Genomic DNA, 15,938 nt, shown 5'->3' on the forward strand with positions numbered 1-15,938 from the left:
ACACCAAATATATGTGAACTTGTAAGCTAACCCAAGGAAGATATCAATGTTCATATTTGAGACGTGTATCCACATTTGCAGCATAACCAGTGGAATTACTGCTTGTGAATAAAGATGTGAAAGAACGAGCAGACTGAAAATTGAAATGGCTGGTGCGAACATGGTGCAAATGGGATCAAAAAATGGGAAAGAGCCATATAAGCAAACAGATCTGTTCTATTCATGGTCCCCATCCCAGTATTAGGAACAAGTGTGAGACTCAGAAAAGAGGAAAGAGAGAAACACCCAATCCCACAGTAACTTTCAACTAAAATAGAGTATAATATGTATTTCATAATATTCTGATATTTAACAGCTATTTGAGACCTCAGTTCAACAACATTTGGACATCTTTGTTAGACTTACATGCCTAGTTAAGCGCTTTGAAACTGGATCTTAGACATCATTTGCCTATTTTGGGCATAAAGTTCTCAAAGTGAGTGGTGTGGTGTGTTTTGCTTTTTTTTTTTTTTTAAATAGGAATCAGTGTAGGTAGTAGCTGTAATGATTTATACATGTATATTAAATCTAGTCAGTTTTGTCTCTTTGAACTGATTGACAAGAATATCATATTTTTCACTTTGTTTTTACTTTCACTTTCTGTAAATTCAATAATAATTTTTCAGGCCTTCAAAATGAAGTAAACAAACCAAAGGGAGTTTTAATTAAAAACTGGGTAGAAAGTGGGTTTTTTTTTTTTCAGTATAGGTGGAAATGAGAGTGTTCTTTAGAAGACAAAATTAGTGATTTGTGCCACTTTCGGTTATTTTGGGTCATTTTGCAGGTGTGATAGAAGCCTTTTACCATGTGCTAAGCTACAGCACATTGCTCCCTCTCTCTAAGGCATTTTGTGGGTGTCATGGTTTGTGTGTATAATAGTAAAAATAGATCTTCTTTTATATGCTCTATATCACTTGAGATGTCATATTTGGTACAAATCATATGAAAGGCCTATAGACATCACCATCAGGATGATGGTGATATCAGGGGTAGATCAACTAAATGTATACTTAGACAAAATGGCCTTAAAAAGGAGGGTTTTTCGTTATTATAGAGTGCTCTTGATAGCATGCAGCTTAAAGAAAGATGAGATTCTTTTTTATGCTACAGCCATTGTAACAAATGCTAACAAAGCCGAAGCTGCCAAGTACTTTAAATATAGTTGACTTTTATCTTGAAATTATCTGCCTACTCACTGATATACATATTTCTTTTCCTCCCTCAGCGTGAACGAACGTGATCATTTGTTAAAAAGGCTTGGTAGGAAAACTCCTCCAAGCCTTTTCCGAGCTCATTCTGTCCAGCAAAGTGTATCACGTAAGTAGTGGATCATGTATGCACGTGTGTTTCACAGCAGTCAGTCCCAGATGAGTGAAGCGACGGATGATTATTTTTTAATTAAATTGTAGGTAGAGATAATCTAGTGCAGAGGGTGAGCTGCCAACCAAGAGACATACATTTGGAAGTGGAATTAGTGTATTTGGCCCTAGGCAAGTGGAGCTCAAACGTGGGTAATTCCCTAGGATCCAATCAACAGGCCCAAATGACAAAATCCCAATACGCTTATTCTCTACATGTAAAATCCTGATAGTCTCAGGAATACTGTAAAATCAAAAACTCTGCAGGATAAAATAAATGTTGTGATAGAGCCTTGCTTAAATAGAAATGGTTCCTTTCTAAAAAGTCTTATCAGCTGAGGCTTTGAGAATACAGCAGTATTTCAGTGGTGCAACTTACATGTTTTATATACTTCTGATGAAGCAAGCCATGCCGTGCAGAACGGCTTCACTCATATCCCTCTTTTTGCCCTCTGCTGGGAGAAGAGATGCAACCTTACACCTTGCTACTGCTACATAGAATACTACTATGAGTAGCTAGAGTGTCTGCTGCTATATAGAATAAACTGTATTTCTTGCTTATGTTGAGGTGATCCAGTTATTCACCTTCATAGAGGACTGTGTGACAAGCCTGCAACAACTGTATGACAAACCTGTGTGTGTTGTCAGGGCTTCCACAGTGTTAAAAAATAATGTAAAAACTCTGTAGGCCAGAGGCACCCAAGGACTAAGGTGTGCTGGGGGAGCAGGTAGTCCAGTCACCCCTTCGAGTGATGAAGCGCAGTCTTTCTTGTGATTAGGCAGTTGGCCAAAATATGCTCATCTTACTTAAGAAAATAGCCCCCCTGCGTGCTGTGCTGCTGCTCACGGGGCAAGGGGCAGGCACACAGGGTTTGGGTTTTGAACCTTTGTTTGCCTGTTTAAGAATCCCAGCAAGTTAACCGGAGTCAAACCTCACTCATCCTTTTCTTTAGCAGGCTCTTGTGGTCTAGGCCGTGGAGGTGGGGATGGGATGTGAGCACGCAAATGTCGGAGTATTCCTATATTCCAGGGGGCATTTGACCAGAACGGGAGGGAAGGTGCTGGATCCGCTGGTTGTTGTCCCCTGCAGACAGGGGGTGCCCTGGGTGCTGAGGCCAGAGCAACCGTGGGGCTGTCGCTGCCAGAGGGATGCAGGGCCTTCTACCATCAGCCCACTGCCCCGGCCTCAGGGCAGCCCTGGGGCCACGGGCTCCCTCCAGGATTTACCCCTCTGTGTCACGGAGCTGGGGTTGCTGCCTGCGGCTCTCCTCTGGCCCGCAAACGCACTCTCTGAGGAAATGCCAGAGGAGGTGATTGGCAGAACAAATCTGTAAAACACATAAATTGTTGTCAAGGAAATCTGCTGTAGAGACTTAGCACAGAGCGGAAAGGAGATACACTGGTGGTGCCTGGTCAGACTTGGTCTATGCTTTGAGTTTTGTGGAGCACATCATCAGGTTATTCGTAGGTGAATAGTTATTGGGAAGAAAAAATGAGATATCAAATGAGCCGTGATTTGGATAACCAGTCCCCTATAAATGCAAATGATTAAGTGCTAAATGAGTCAGCCTAGTCAGGACAGGTTACAGTCAGCCGTCTGTTTTTCACATGAAAGTAAATTTTCATTGTAAAGCTGCTAGGACTGAAAAGGCTTTTTATGGCATATCCATGATTCTTTAAAACTTCTGTCGTCTCTTGTCAAATGTTATTTTGAAATGTTGTGTAGCTGCTATATGTACAAGGCCATGTGAAATCCTGGGAACATATGTGCTGTTTTCACAACCCTAAATTGTACAACTGTTTACTAAATGCTGGAAATCTTCAAAGCAAAGAATTGATGAATAGGGCAGTAGCCTTGACATGCTGGGCCAGTATCTTAAATCACACTACATGCACTCTGTTTGAAGTCTTGAACTGTTCATGTGTTTTCACCAGACTCCAAGTTCCCAGCCTGTGAAGGCCACTTCTCCCAAAAATTGCTCGTGTGACTTCAACTCAGAATCTGACACTTGCACATAAAGCAGGAGAACGGTTTGTTTAGTTAGAGCTGACAAAGGCTTAGGCAAATCGATTGCTCTGACCACAGCAAGGAAGAAAAACACACTTCAGTTTCCTCGCAGATTGTAAAGTAAATCTCAAATCAATGCTGCATCTTTATTTTACTTTTGATAACAGCTATTTCTTAATTACTGGTGAAGAAACAATGCCTAAATCCCTTTTTGTTTCCAATCACATGGAAATGAGACAAATGCTAGAAAAATCATACAAGGAGTTTCTGGGCTGCTGCTAGTGGTCTACAGGGCAAAAAAAGATGGCTTAAAGCAAGTCTGCACAGTCCTTTTCTGCAAGATAGACATTCAGTCTGCTTGTTTCCTTAGCTGTGTGCTGGTGAGCTGCGTCCTACCCAAAAACATTAGCACAGCACTTGCCTTAAGGCACGATCCGGGGCTGGTGTGCTCACATTAAGCGCTGTGTTCTGGCAGATTTAGCCCCCAAACTAAAAGGGAGGCACACAGCCACGAGGCCGGTACTTTGCCAGTCATACATAAACACCAGCCAGTACCAGTTGCTTCAGGTTGCTCTCCCAGTAGAGGAATTGGCTCAGAGCAGCTGCCCGGGAGAGTAGTTCATGCCCATTTGGAAGGGACCTCATAGGTATACTCGTAAGCGTGTTAGACCTTTGTGGTTGTTTTTCTTGCTCTGGCTTTTTTTCTGTGTTCTTGTATCATGTAGAACTGCCAGAAACATAAAGCAAATTTAGCTACAAACTGTACCATCAAAGTTTGTGCAGTTTCTTCCCATCAGTATGAGAGCTGGGAAGATTTATTAACAAATTAGGGGAAAAAAATCTTATCCGGTGAAGTCCCAGTTAGATGGTATTGTCATGAGGCTTTTAGTGGTAGAATTTGTAGTGATGACAAGCTTGTGTGCTGATGTCTTGGTGAAATCTTGTAGGCAGTGGTGATGGCACTCGCCTGCAGGACTTGATGCAGCTCCTGTTGGAGGTGCCTGTGTGAAGTCGGGGGGTTCCCGTCTGCTTTCTAAAGCCTCTTAAGAGCGAGCAGGAAATGCCACCGGGTTGCTCTCACAGGCATTCTTTGGACCCTTCCCTTGGGTGCGGTGGGGCCACCGTTCCAGGGAGGGAGCAGTCTTAGGTTTGACTCTTAAATGCTCTTAGTCTTGAAGGATTTGCTGGCAATTAGGTTTTTCCCAAGTGAGTTCTCCAAGGCTCCATACATGTTAGCGTCTCTTCTTGCTCTGAGCCTGTGGAAGTACAGCTGTCATGTCAGTTCAGTGCCAGGGCCTAGGAGCACTCTCTTGACCTAGTAGCATCTACCTCCAACAAGCCCCGTGGACAGAGAAAAGCCATTCTTGTTTCTTCTCCTCCTGCATGACCAGCCCCTCTCACCTCAGAGCAGCAGGATGAGGCCAGTGACGTTTTCCCCTTAGTCAGGTACCCTCCACCCTGGCTGCCCATGTGGAAGGTCCCCAGTGATCCCTGTAGTGCCTTTGCTCTTATAATTCAGAATATCTGCTGTCACTGGTTGGTTGTGATTTGTCCGAGCACGTTCTTAAAAACAGAGCTGCACGCTCCCCCTGAAACGTGGAGAGCTCTGCCTGAATGAGGATTACTGCGCTTGGCCCAGATTTCCTATGCTGGGAGAGAAAATCCCTCTTCCTTTGACAGAGTATGACGACTGCGTGGAGTAAATCTGAACACAGAGGGTATGCTTTGCACCTTATTAATCAATGGAGAAAAAGCACCTGTCATTTGAGGTTTGTTTCACAGTATGGGGGCTGGCGAATAATAAATAATAATAATGTGTTCATGCTGAGGGCTCTAATCTCACCATTTATTCTCCACTAGCAGATACCTTTTTCCTCTCGCTTTTCTCCTGGTGCATTTTCATTTGAAAAACAACCGGGTAGCTATTTGAGATGCTTTTTAAACTCCATTTCCTCTTATACTGAATGCATTTGAAAAAATATATATTTGATATGTTTTAAAAGACAACTAGATATTCACTGACTGTCGAGGTGAGTTGCAATGTTTTAAAATCAATTTTTTTAAGAAAAATAGCAATGGTTAGTTAATAAGTGATGCTGTGGCATCTGGTACCATGTTTTCTACATACAAATACCAGTAGTTTAGTTTCTGGGAAGACAATGATGGGACCATTTGTCAGGAATTCCTCTTGGGTCCTTTAGAAAACACAGACATAGTTTATCAGCAGAGAAATGAATGATTTCTGTAAGTATTCGTCAAAACGTCCAAGACAAAGCAGCTCTCACTTTCCCAGGATAAGCTCAAGAGAGGGTTCCTTGAGAAGTCATGCTGAGTTAGCATTTACTGTTTAATTGGTAAATATGAACTGTGACATCTCATCAACTCTCTTTAAAAGCTACGTAGAACCAAACTTTTGGCCTGAGAGAGACTTTGGCTGGCCAAGCAATATTCTAACACTGATTTTTATTTTGTTAGAGATATTTTGATTTCTGAAAGGAATAATTCCTTAAAAAAAAAAAAAAAAAAGCGGATGATAAAAATCAGCTTCCCCCCCCCCCCCCCCAAATGTCACCTTAGTAGATTTGAATCTGGGCATATTTTTCCAAACACAAACAACATCCTGGTAAAATGCATGTTATACTTGGGACTATACTAAACTGTAATACCACTGCATGTATAAAACAGTAAAATGTTGGTTGGGGAGGTTTAAAGTAAGGAGGGAACCAGCTCTGGAGCTAACAGGCTTCCAGAACTGGCCTCCCTCATGCTGGTTGGGCTTAAACAAGCCATGGACTATCGACTCGGCTGTCTCAGGTGAGAGTGCGAGTAGGAGGCCTCTGGAGTAAATCTCTGAAGTACCTGGAGCTGCACACAGTCTTTCCCGGAGCAGATTCCCTGGAATAAAAAGAGCCCTCTGGACCCTCTTCGGTCCTGCTCTCACAAGCTGTTGGGATCATGCAGGGTCCTTTGCAAGACATATGTATGCAGACCATTTCTCTAATCCAGGACTGGACAGACCAGAATAGTCATTGCAGTGAACAGGGGAAAGTTCTGTTAACTTAGAAGCCTAATGGGAGACTAGATTCTGATCTACTAATAGAATATCAAAGCTAAAAAAAACAAGGTGCTTTTAAAATTCGATAGGTAGCCTGATAATATCTGGTACCGGTGAAACCTTAGATTTGAAGAGAATGCAAATCTCTTCTTAACAAATGAGCCACGCTGTCAGATATTCAGAAGTCTTCCTTACTTTGCTCCCTTAACGGAAAGGCCATAAGTACAAAGGCTCTTCCTTCTGAGGCAGCCAGGAGCGTTTCTTTGAGGCTTTTGTGCCCAGAAGGCCCCGAAGAAACGCTCCTTCGTGGGCTGCTGCGGCACTGCACGACAATGAGCGCCTTGTTCCCCGTGCGGGGTGATAGGTGTGGTTTTAAAACCAGAGTTAGGGGAAAAGTTCAAACTTCCAAAAAGTTCCCTAGTCAGCGACAGATGGAAACTTTCATTGTTTTTGGATGGGGTCTGAGAATAGTGGAAACACAGAGCTGCTTCGGGAGCATGGACAGGACTCAAGCGCTTTCTGATTCAGGGAGGCACAGTCAGCTGCCTGAACGACTTGAAGCTCGATTTAAAAAACAAAAAAACAAAAAAAACCAAAAAATCCTGCATAAAACGAAGTCACCTTCCTGTATCGAGAACAAGGAAAAGTTAAATAAACGGCCAAATGTTAAACTTCGAGTGAATGAAGAGAATATGCAAGTCCCAGGGTTATAGCCTTTCCCATGTTGTATGCACAGCACGCTAGTGGCTGCTGTGTCAGAATGGATCAAGGACGCTAGGGTGTAAGAATACCGTAGGTCCTCTTAGCGCAGCCAAAATTTTCAGCCCAACGGGTTTTCTACTGGTGTGAGAGTTAAACACAGATTTATTTGATTGCACTTTGCATTGGCCTTGCAGAGGGACTAGGCTGCCTAGCTGTTTATAGGCTTGTGCTAACACTGGAAATAAGCAGATAATGGAAAGAGAGCTAAAGCTGACGGACTTTGCAAGCTTGTGTGATAAGTCCCAGTTTGGAGTAGTTGCAGCGGTTGAAGAATCTACTGCCCTGAATGATGTTATTGGGTAAGTAACTAGAGCAAAGCTGTCTTGATGCAGGCCAGGTTATGGGGCACTGCCTTCAGTCCTATAGGGCTTAATCTTGTGGTCTTTGATCAAATTGACTTGCTACTGAGATTTTTGCCAAAAAATTAACAGTATACTGACCTTTGGAGTGGAACAAACCCACTGAGGGTATATAAGTGTGAATCCACCTCCCCCTCCCCCGCCCCCAACTGAAAGCCTGTTTTGTAAATCACATTTCCTTTGCAATTATCCAGCATGCACATACTTTTTCCAAACGAGAGTTTGAATTTTGTGAATATATTTTGTGAACCTTCAGCTAGAGACAGCAAAAAACAACCTGTACCTCTGTAGTTGTACGTATGTTGGCATGAAGTGCTCAGGGAAAATAAAAAGAGATGCTGGGATCAGTCATGTAATCAGATCAGAGTTCATATGCTCTTGCAGTCAGCCCACTAGGGAAATGGACTCAAATCTGCAGCAAAGCCCCTCTGGCTTCAGAGGTGATGTCTACCTGGATCCTGTGAGACAGGAGTGAGGACCCTGGCCGTTATTTGAGCAAGGGTCGTCTCTAGTACTGTGGGACTTTTCTGTGCTGCTCACAATTACTTAGGACCTAGTACCTGCCTTATGTGGATGAATCAGCCAGAGGAGAAGATCCAGGAGTGCTTGAGCGTCTGTGCTCAGCTCACTTAGTCCTGATTTAGTTGCCAAGGTAGGTGAAGCTTCAACAAGCCTCACTCAGGGGATACCATTCACTTCTGGCCTTCCAGGCTTCTCTTGGCTATTAGTGTCAGCCACCTGCTTCAAAGCAGACTGTGTTTGGGCATGAGTGGAGGAAGCTCAGTGGAGATCTACTGGACCAAGCTCTGTGTAGGGACCTCACAGCCCCCCTAGCCTAGGAGGGTGATCAGTCCCATGTGCCATATGGGGGTCCCCTCTTTGCTATGAATGCAGTCTGGTACCTGGTCTGGGGAAAAGAGGCCTTGAGAGTGTTAAGGGGGGGGCGACTCCTGAAAGGCAATTGCAAGGTCTCGGGGTAGTCCTTGAGACTTCTGTCCAGCTTTATGAGGTGCTCCAGCCTGGATAGACCCAGGGTAGGGTTTCAGAAGTCACAAGTTCCCACTTCCAGAGCTGCACCGAGGGAGATGGCAACTTTCGTGGATATGAGCCATGGTATCATTCTTGGGTTCCTCTAGGCAGAAATCACATCTCCTAAGTCTTGGCTTACTTTCTTGGTGCAAAGCCTTGCCTGATTCTGTATATGCTGTGACTTTTCTATTTTTCCATATTTTGTGACTGTCTTAATCACCCTGTCTTCCTCTTTTCCCTTGTGATTGCCCATTTTCAGTGAAAATCAGTGTTCCCTTGTGTCACTGTCCTTTGCTTTAGTTTTCCATTCAAGAATTTTTGCAGGTCATATCTGGTTTAAATATTGTTCGGTGTTTCACCACGTTGGCCCTTTAGCTGTCATGATTGCTTTACCGGTAATGTGTTTTCCAGATGATGTCAGACACATCACTTCCCTTATCCACATAACTTAGAGGAATGTGTCAGATTTCTTTTAATTTGAAAAATTTCAAGGAAGGTCAGAAGATTGTGCTAGGCAATGGGACAGATTTGTGCAAAATAGTCTTCATCTCCAGAGTATGCTGATGTTTGTTCTATTCAAGGGAGACTAGCTAAGAGAATGAAGAGTTTCTCGATGTGATTTGCCAGATGCCACCTGGAAATCTGTACAAAAATTTCTTGAATGGTGAAACAAGAAATATGTGACTCAGATGGCAGTTGTGGACTAGACATTTTCATGTTCCCCCAGGGAAAGTGTAGATCTCATCAAGCAGACTGTAGAGGAGTCGAGCAAAAATGCAGGTCTCTACCAATCTGTTAAGTTTTTGAAGATCCTCTGCCCCTGTGGGAGCTAACCTAGTGTCCAAGTCCATCTGTAGTTTTTTGGTCAGGCTAACTCAGGGAAGCATTGACCATGTACACTAAACTGGCCTGGTAAGGGGAGCAGTAAGACAGAATTGGCAGCAAACTGTCCTTTCTGTGCCACATGGGCAATGTCATGAACAGCTCTAAATAACAGAGATACATCACAGCGAAGAAGATTATTGCAGTCTCGGTCATGTAACTTCAGTGATGCCTAAAAAGGCAGGTTGCCTTTCTGAAAGCAGGTTGCACCCTTGAGCTGAAGCCTAGTGATTTTTTTTTCTTCCTTTTCCTCTTTCAGATGGGTATGCATTTTCTCAAGAAGAACATGGTGTTGTTTCCCAGTCACAAGTTGTTCGATCCTATGATACAACCAAAAGGAGAGCAGAAGTGCAATAATGTGATACTTTCCTTGATTGGCGGTGGAAATAATGGGATTTGGATCGGTGCATCCACTGTTAACACATCCGTGACTAAGGTTGGCGGCAGCAGCAGCAGCGAAAACACCGGAGAACTCATTTCTGTGGCCTTAGCCAACAGGTTTCTGTATTCTCCCTGCAAACCTTGAGTACCTATTGTGGGGAGGAATCATTGTTTGAATTCGGTTGCAAAGCTCTGCCTAAACTGTTGTTTATGTTGTTTGAAGCATTTGACTGTGCTATGTGAGGTGTGAAATTAAAAACAATCTTTTACCACTATTTAAAACATCAACATAAGGTTATTCTGGGGGAAAAGTAGAAAATTTATGTTCCATGAGAAATCAGCCTTTGCTTAATTGGAACAGGGGTGCTGAGATTTCCTGTTTTGTTACAGGCAGGCCAAGTGCACACGGCTGCATGCAAACCTTATTCTCTCTAATATTCACTGTTTACGAGATTTGACTGAAGGTTTTAACAGACAATTTGGCATAAAACTCTCGATCTCAATGAAAACACAATCTGTAGCAAAGAATGCTTATTTGCCTTCTCATAACAGAATAACACGATAGCACTGAATTATATAGAATATTTCTTGTCCTCTTACAGGATTTATTATGACTGTATCTTAGTTTTCTAAAAACCAGTTAATAGCTTACTGTTAAAGCGAGGATGTGGCACTCGGAGAGCTTGGCAGGGCAGCTGTGTTGATGCATGGCATTCTGCACAAAGATTTGAAATAGGTGCCCCTGTTCTGGTATCTCTGCAGGTTGTATTTGAATGTGCACTTCAAATTTGGCCTAGGATTTCCCTCTCTTATCCCATTCCCCTTTTAACAGTACAACAAAACAGTGAGAATTTAAAAGGTCAGTGGTTATTCCTCTGTAAAGAGACCTCCAGCAGTTGAGGTGAGGGGAGTACAAAGGAACTGCTCATGACTTTTGGACCTGGTCGGAGAGGAATTTTTCTGCAGTATTGCTCACCTCCTCCGCCAATGCACACATTTCCTTTCCAAACATCTGAAAAGCTTGTGCCTTTATCTCCTCTGCTGTTAGAGCTAAGGGGAATGCATGGGGGAGAAGTTTAGTCTGACTTTCACATGCAAAGGCATAAAATCTCTACAGGAAGAGGAGGAGAGATCAGTAAGCATCCTCAACTCAGTGCAAGGATGAAAGCTGAGGAATTACTACCGGAAGAGAGTAGGGCCAGGAACGTGCTTCATCTCCTCCTTGAGAAGCCTGAACAAGAGCCAATTCACTGGTGCTGGAGAAAAGCTATGCTGTGTAGAAACGCTCTGAGGTCATTTGGTCCAGAGGAAAGTCCTGATCCATCCATACGGTGCATTGCCACAGCTACGTTAGTTGTTTACCACAGCGAGGAACAAGAAAGTTAGGGAGGGTTTATGCACACGTGTGTACGTACACACACACACACACACACACGCACGCACGATCATTTTGTAGAAAAGACCTGCAGTTTGTTTGTTTAGCCAAAGTAGTCCCTTGTCTAGATCTAATCCATCAGCAGGTTTCCTGACACGCTCCGACTCTCAAGCTCTGGAAGGAAGGCTGGCCTCACTGACTTGCTGTGTGAATGAGACGAGCGTGCTGCTGCATATATTGGAACTCTGAAGGAAAAAAAAAAAAGGTGGGGGAATAAGTTAGAGCTGAAAGAGCTCATAGAAAGCCTATGCTGTCTTTCAGACAAGTTCTATTAATTCTGGTCACCAAGCCACGTTTCTGAATAGCATAAAGTAAATATTGCTGTGTTTTAGCCAGGTTTCGTGGTTAATACATACGCTACATGTGTGCATTTAAAAAGTTGGCGCTGTTTTTTACCCTATTGCCCATCATCCAGAACTTTTATTGATTTTAAATATATCTGAAAGCAATTTGAATATGAATATTTATGTTCACCGAGGAAAAGAAAATCACCAGCCTGGCCTATTGGCTTAATACTTCTGAAGGGTTGTGAGTAAATGCTGGCACGCAAGTGCGGCAGTGCAATTCCCAGAGCCACCTAGGCGGCCTGGTGTCCCTGTCCATATTAAAAATAGTTTTTGCTTCTGCGGCACCAGGCAGGATTGTTCTTGGGTTAGGCTGATGGCACAGAAGGAAAAGTCGTCACCCTCTTTCTGCGGCGCTAATGAGATAATTATGCAATAAGGGAAACTTGCAAATAGTTTTGCCATAGGCATGAATGTCAAGGGGCCAAGCGCGCGTGTGTGTATGTTTTTTGGGGAGATTAGGTGTGTATAAAAGCAGGAATCCTGGGGGAGAGAATAAATAAGAGGAGGCTAAACCTGATTTCAGGCACTTTTAAATCTTGGTGCTCATCTAACCTATTAAACACTTCCTTTTATTTAGAAAAAAAAATCTGTTTAGGAACTGTGTGGGGCACGTCTGGCCTCAGAAGTGCTAACTGTTTCTTCCTTTTGTAACCCCACAAGTAAAATTAACTTCCTACCGAGACAAAGCAAGACCAGTTTAGTGTGCTCTAAGGCACGCACTACACACTGATGGGTAAACATTTCAGAGGCTTTACATGAGAATACTGGAAAAAACTTTTTAAAACCTCTAAGTAATGAAGAAGGGCAAAGAAATATGTTAAGCAGAGAATAGAAAGGATCCTGGAGTCTTTTCCATTCTTAACTTAGTGCAACAAAGTTTTACACAGCATAATGAGAGAAGCCGGGGAGGAGCTGCTGTCATCTAGTGTGATTTATTTTATTAGTGCAAACTACAGGCTGTATCATTCTGACCTCGTGCTAAATTGAGGTCAGTGTGTGTCACAAACACAAACTCTCCCTAGAGTGAATAGGAGCTTAGACTGAGGTACGTGTGTTGGATGTCAGCTCAATAGAAGTTACACATGGGGTTTGTCACATGCTATACAGTACGTGGCACTGGGGCTAGCAGGTCAGACTTTATCTTCACTGTAAGGCCTTAATCTATATCTGAGTTAATCCTGTAGAGCCCACCCAGGTCAAGACCTGGCATTCTTCTGGTTCTTTGGAGTCATTATGGGAATTAATCTATTGTCCTGTGCTATAGCCTGGCTGGTGGAGTTCCTTGTCTTTGTGAACCGTGATTAGGTGTATTCCAGTGTTGTGTTAGCAAAAGCAGGAGGGTAGCTGTTCTGTATAAAGCAAATTGCTTGTTCGTTAACACAAATGCTTATAGCAGTAGGAGCAATCTTTGAAAGCACTATGTGAAAAGATTATCAACCAGACAGGGTATCAGAGCAGAAGGGATGGAAGATTTCTGCCTGACCATCCACGTTAGTCACCTAGGGTTGATCAGGAAAGGGATTCTTTGGCAGCCCACTGCACTGACCAACCTGGTGGCTTTTTTTTGAGTGTTCAGGAAGAAGTGGTGACTTTCCTAAGCTAAACCTGGATCCGGTTACTCCTTTTTGCAACAGTGCAATCACTATTTGCATAGAAGCTACTGTTCCTTTAACAATTCCCTAGTAAGAAATTAAAGATAGTGAGCAGGAGTCTAAGCTGAGCACTGCTGAGAAGCCTGTTGACATTTTCTTTTCCTTGACAGAGCTTCAGGTCTTGCTGTAGGGAGCTAACATGGGAAGTCGGTAATAACTTGTCAGGGAGAAATGGCGAATAACAAAAGTATCTGAGTCGAACTAAGCTGCTAATGTATCTAAAAATGTGTGTGGAGTTAACGTGAACTATATGGGCTGTAAATTAAGATAACAGTCAAGCCTCACTAATCTACACTTCACTAGACCACACGCTTCTTAGTGCACGCCAAAAATGTGCAGTCTCTTTCCCTGCCTCAGCCAACAGCTAATAGCAGATGCTGCAGGGAAGTCTCCTGTTACTAAGATTACATTATTTTTACAGCATTTACTCAAGTGTTCACTGAGACACAATCAATGCTCATAAATAATGAAGACAGAGCTCAGGTGGACCAAAAGTGAAACACTGGGTGCAACTTGGCGCTCTGTGGACAATCCCCGCCAGGGCCTGGGAGGGCTTTGGAGGGGAGCACGGGCCTTAGGCCATCCGTGTCCTGCAGGCTAATTTTTGCCCTTTTGGACTAACTCACTAAATATGCCGTTTTGTATTGCCTGCAGTCATCAGTGCAAACTAGTGATGCCCTATTTATGTTCTTCCTTAGTTGTATAAATAATGACTTAATTTCATTTTTTAAATACTCTTGGGATTGCACTTCTGCCTTTATGCCTCAGAGCTCAAATTTGAAGTGGGGCAGCCCTTGAGTGGGTGTTCACCCTCAAGAAACACTTTGGATTTGTCAGATTTCTCCCTAGTTTTAAGGCACTGAGGATATTTTACCTTAGTTTTGCATCATCACACAGTGATTAGGTTAACACGCAGTGTTTGCAGGGCGAGCTCTTCATCTCTCATTCACCCAAAGAATGCGCAGCGATGATATGAAATACCTAATGGCCTGGAGGAGAATTTGACTGTGTCTATGCTCTACCTGATACATCTAATTTCAGAACTCTGAGACCAGTTTGCTTCTGAAACATGGCACTGACCATGCATATTGCTCAGTCTCCAGACAGATAGGGTCAGGACTTACAAGTCCTTCTGCCCTTCCAGGAGAGCCCCTCGTGCTTGCTTCTGCCAGGAGGTCTACCTGTATTGCAGGTTAGCGCTATCTGAAGGATGCTGGGCACTGAGCAGATGCAGATCCTCCACCCCCTACCTTGTACCAAGTGCCTTTGGGCATGGCCTGGGGGCTCTCCCGTGGGTGGGTGTTGCAGGCACAGCTAAAATGCCTTTCAAAGAAGGAGCATTTTGAATTCAAATCCAGGTAATATCCCTAGCCGTAGCTGGTAAAAGTCACTGTGGACAGTGTAATGAGGTGCTTAACCTTCTGAGTCGTCTTCATCTCTTATGAAAGTGATGACTGGACTGGCACACAGCTGACCAGACAGGCCCTGCGTGAGCACCTGTCACTTGCCAAGTGAGTGGACAGACAGTGACACTTTCATTTAGCATGTTGCTTACCTGAAGTCGTTCGACTTCTCTTCCAAAGCCCTCTATGTGGCAACTCTGTCCCAAATCCACTCTGAAGCGCTGTTTTCCAGCCATGTTCGGAGAGGGGTAGTCCTGCGGTGCTGTCCATTCTGTAATGCAATGGCGTGGTTGCCTGTGTCTCTTAGGCCATGGCCACTGGACTCTCGTAGCAGCAGCAAAGGCAGAGCAACCCTCTCCAGACTCGGAGCCCCTGTTACTTTGAAAGTGACATTTTAGTGCTGCCCAAACTGGGCCTTTGACAAGACCTGAGTTTTTGGGTGTGCTGTGTGGAGAGGAAGGGTGGTTTCTAGAGCTTAATCTTAATCTTTCCAGTGCTGAGCCTTCTGGGTTGACTACAAGCAATTCCAGTTGGAATAGAGTTAAACATACACTTACATATTTTCTGGATCGTATAGGAAAGGTTTAGTGCTTTTCTTGGTGAAACTATATGCATTGACTAGTTTCTTCTTAGAGCTTTCCCTTTCTTTGTGAGATTGGGTCAAGTTTTCTCAGTTTGACCACACAGTTACAGAGTTCTGTTGCTATTTGATTCTTACTATTCTCATAATACTGTTCACAGTGATCTCTCAGAACTGCATAGCTTTAGCAGGGTAAGAGGGTCCTCCTCTTGCCTGAAAGTTTCATTATCCCCCAGACATCAAGAGAGCCTCCACTACACTTACTTAAATGCGTGTGACTAGACCTGCTTACCTGGAGAAGGCCACAGAACAGGTCAGAAATCCAGTGGGAGCAAAGAATAACTCTTTCCATACTTTTACCTAGTAGCAAGATTAATGGATTAATTTGTACTGTTTGCAAGTACAAATCAGGGTCCTGTGCTGCTTGGCCACATAAGTGAATCGCAAAAGTGATTGCTTCTCTGTGACCTGCAGAAAGCCCAGACAACCTGGATTGGTTTATCTTGGCCCTGGAATGTGCTTTTGGATGGGCTATCTGGAAGGGTGAGTGGACTGAGAAGTGAAATAGCTTGGCAGAGACAACTGCTGTTATTAGAAGAGAGGGAGGGGAGAGATGCCTCAGTCTTCCCTGAAGAGTTGTGATAAAGC

General features: G+C 43.6%; 1 protein-coding gene across 4 annotated transcripts in view; it reads left to right on the forward strand.

Annotated features, from left to right (window-relative positions):
• The window catches only part of ATP8A2 (ATPase phospholipid transporting 8A2), a 340,878-nt gene extending 330,504 nt beyond the window's left edge, over positions 1-10,374 (forward strand). For 3 of the 4 annotated variants that reach the window (XM_068930206.1, XM_068930207.1, XM_068930208.1), the window contains exons 36-37: positions 1,265-1,356; positions 9,752-10,374. In XM_068930206.1, the coding sequence (XP_068786307.1) occupies positions 1,265-1,356; positions 9,752-9,849 (190 nt within the window). In that variant the 3' untranslated portion in view covers positions 9,850-10,374. The remainder of the gene's footprint in view (positions 1-1,264; positions 1,357-9,751) is intronic. The other variant, XM_068930209.1, reaches the window with a different exon arrangement.
• The last annotated feature ends 5,564 nt before the right edge of the window (positions 10,375-15,938 follow it).

This window comes from Struthio camelus, chromosome 1 (assembly GCF_040807025.1).
Source record: "Struthio camelus isolate bStrCam1 chromosome 1, bStrCam1.hap1, whole genome shotgun sequence".
Lineage (NCBI taxonomy): Eukaryota > Metazoa > Chordata > Aves > Struthioniformes > Struthionidae > Struthio > Struthio camelus.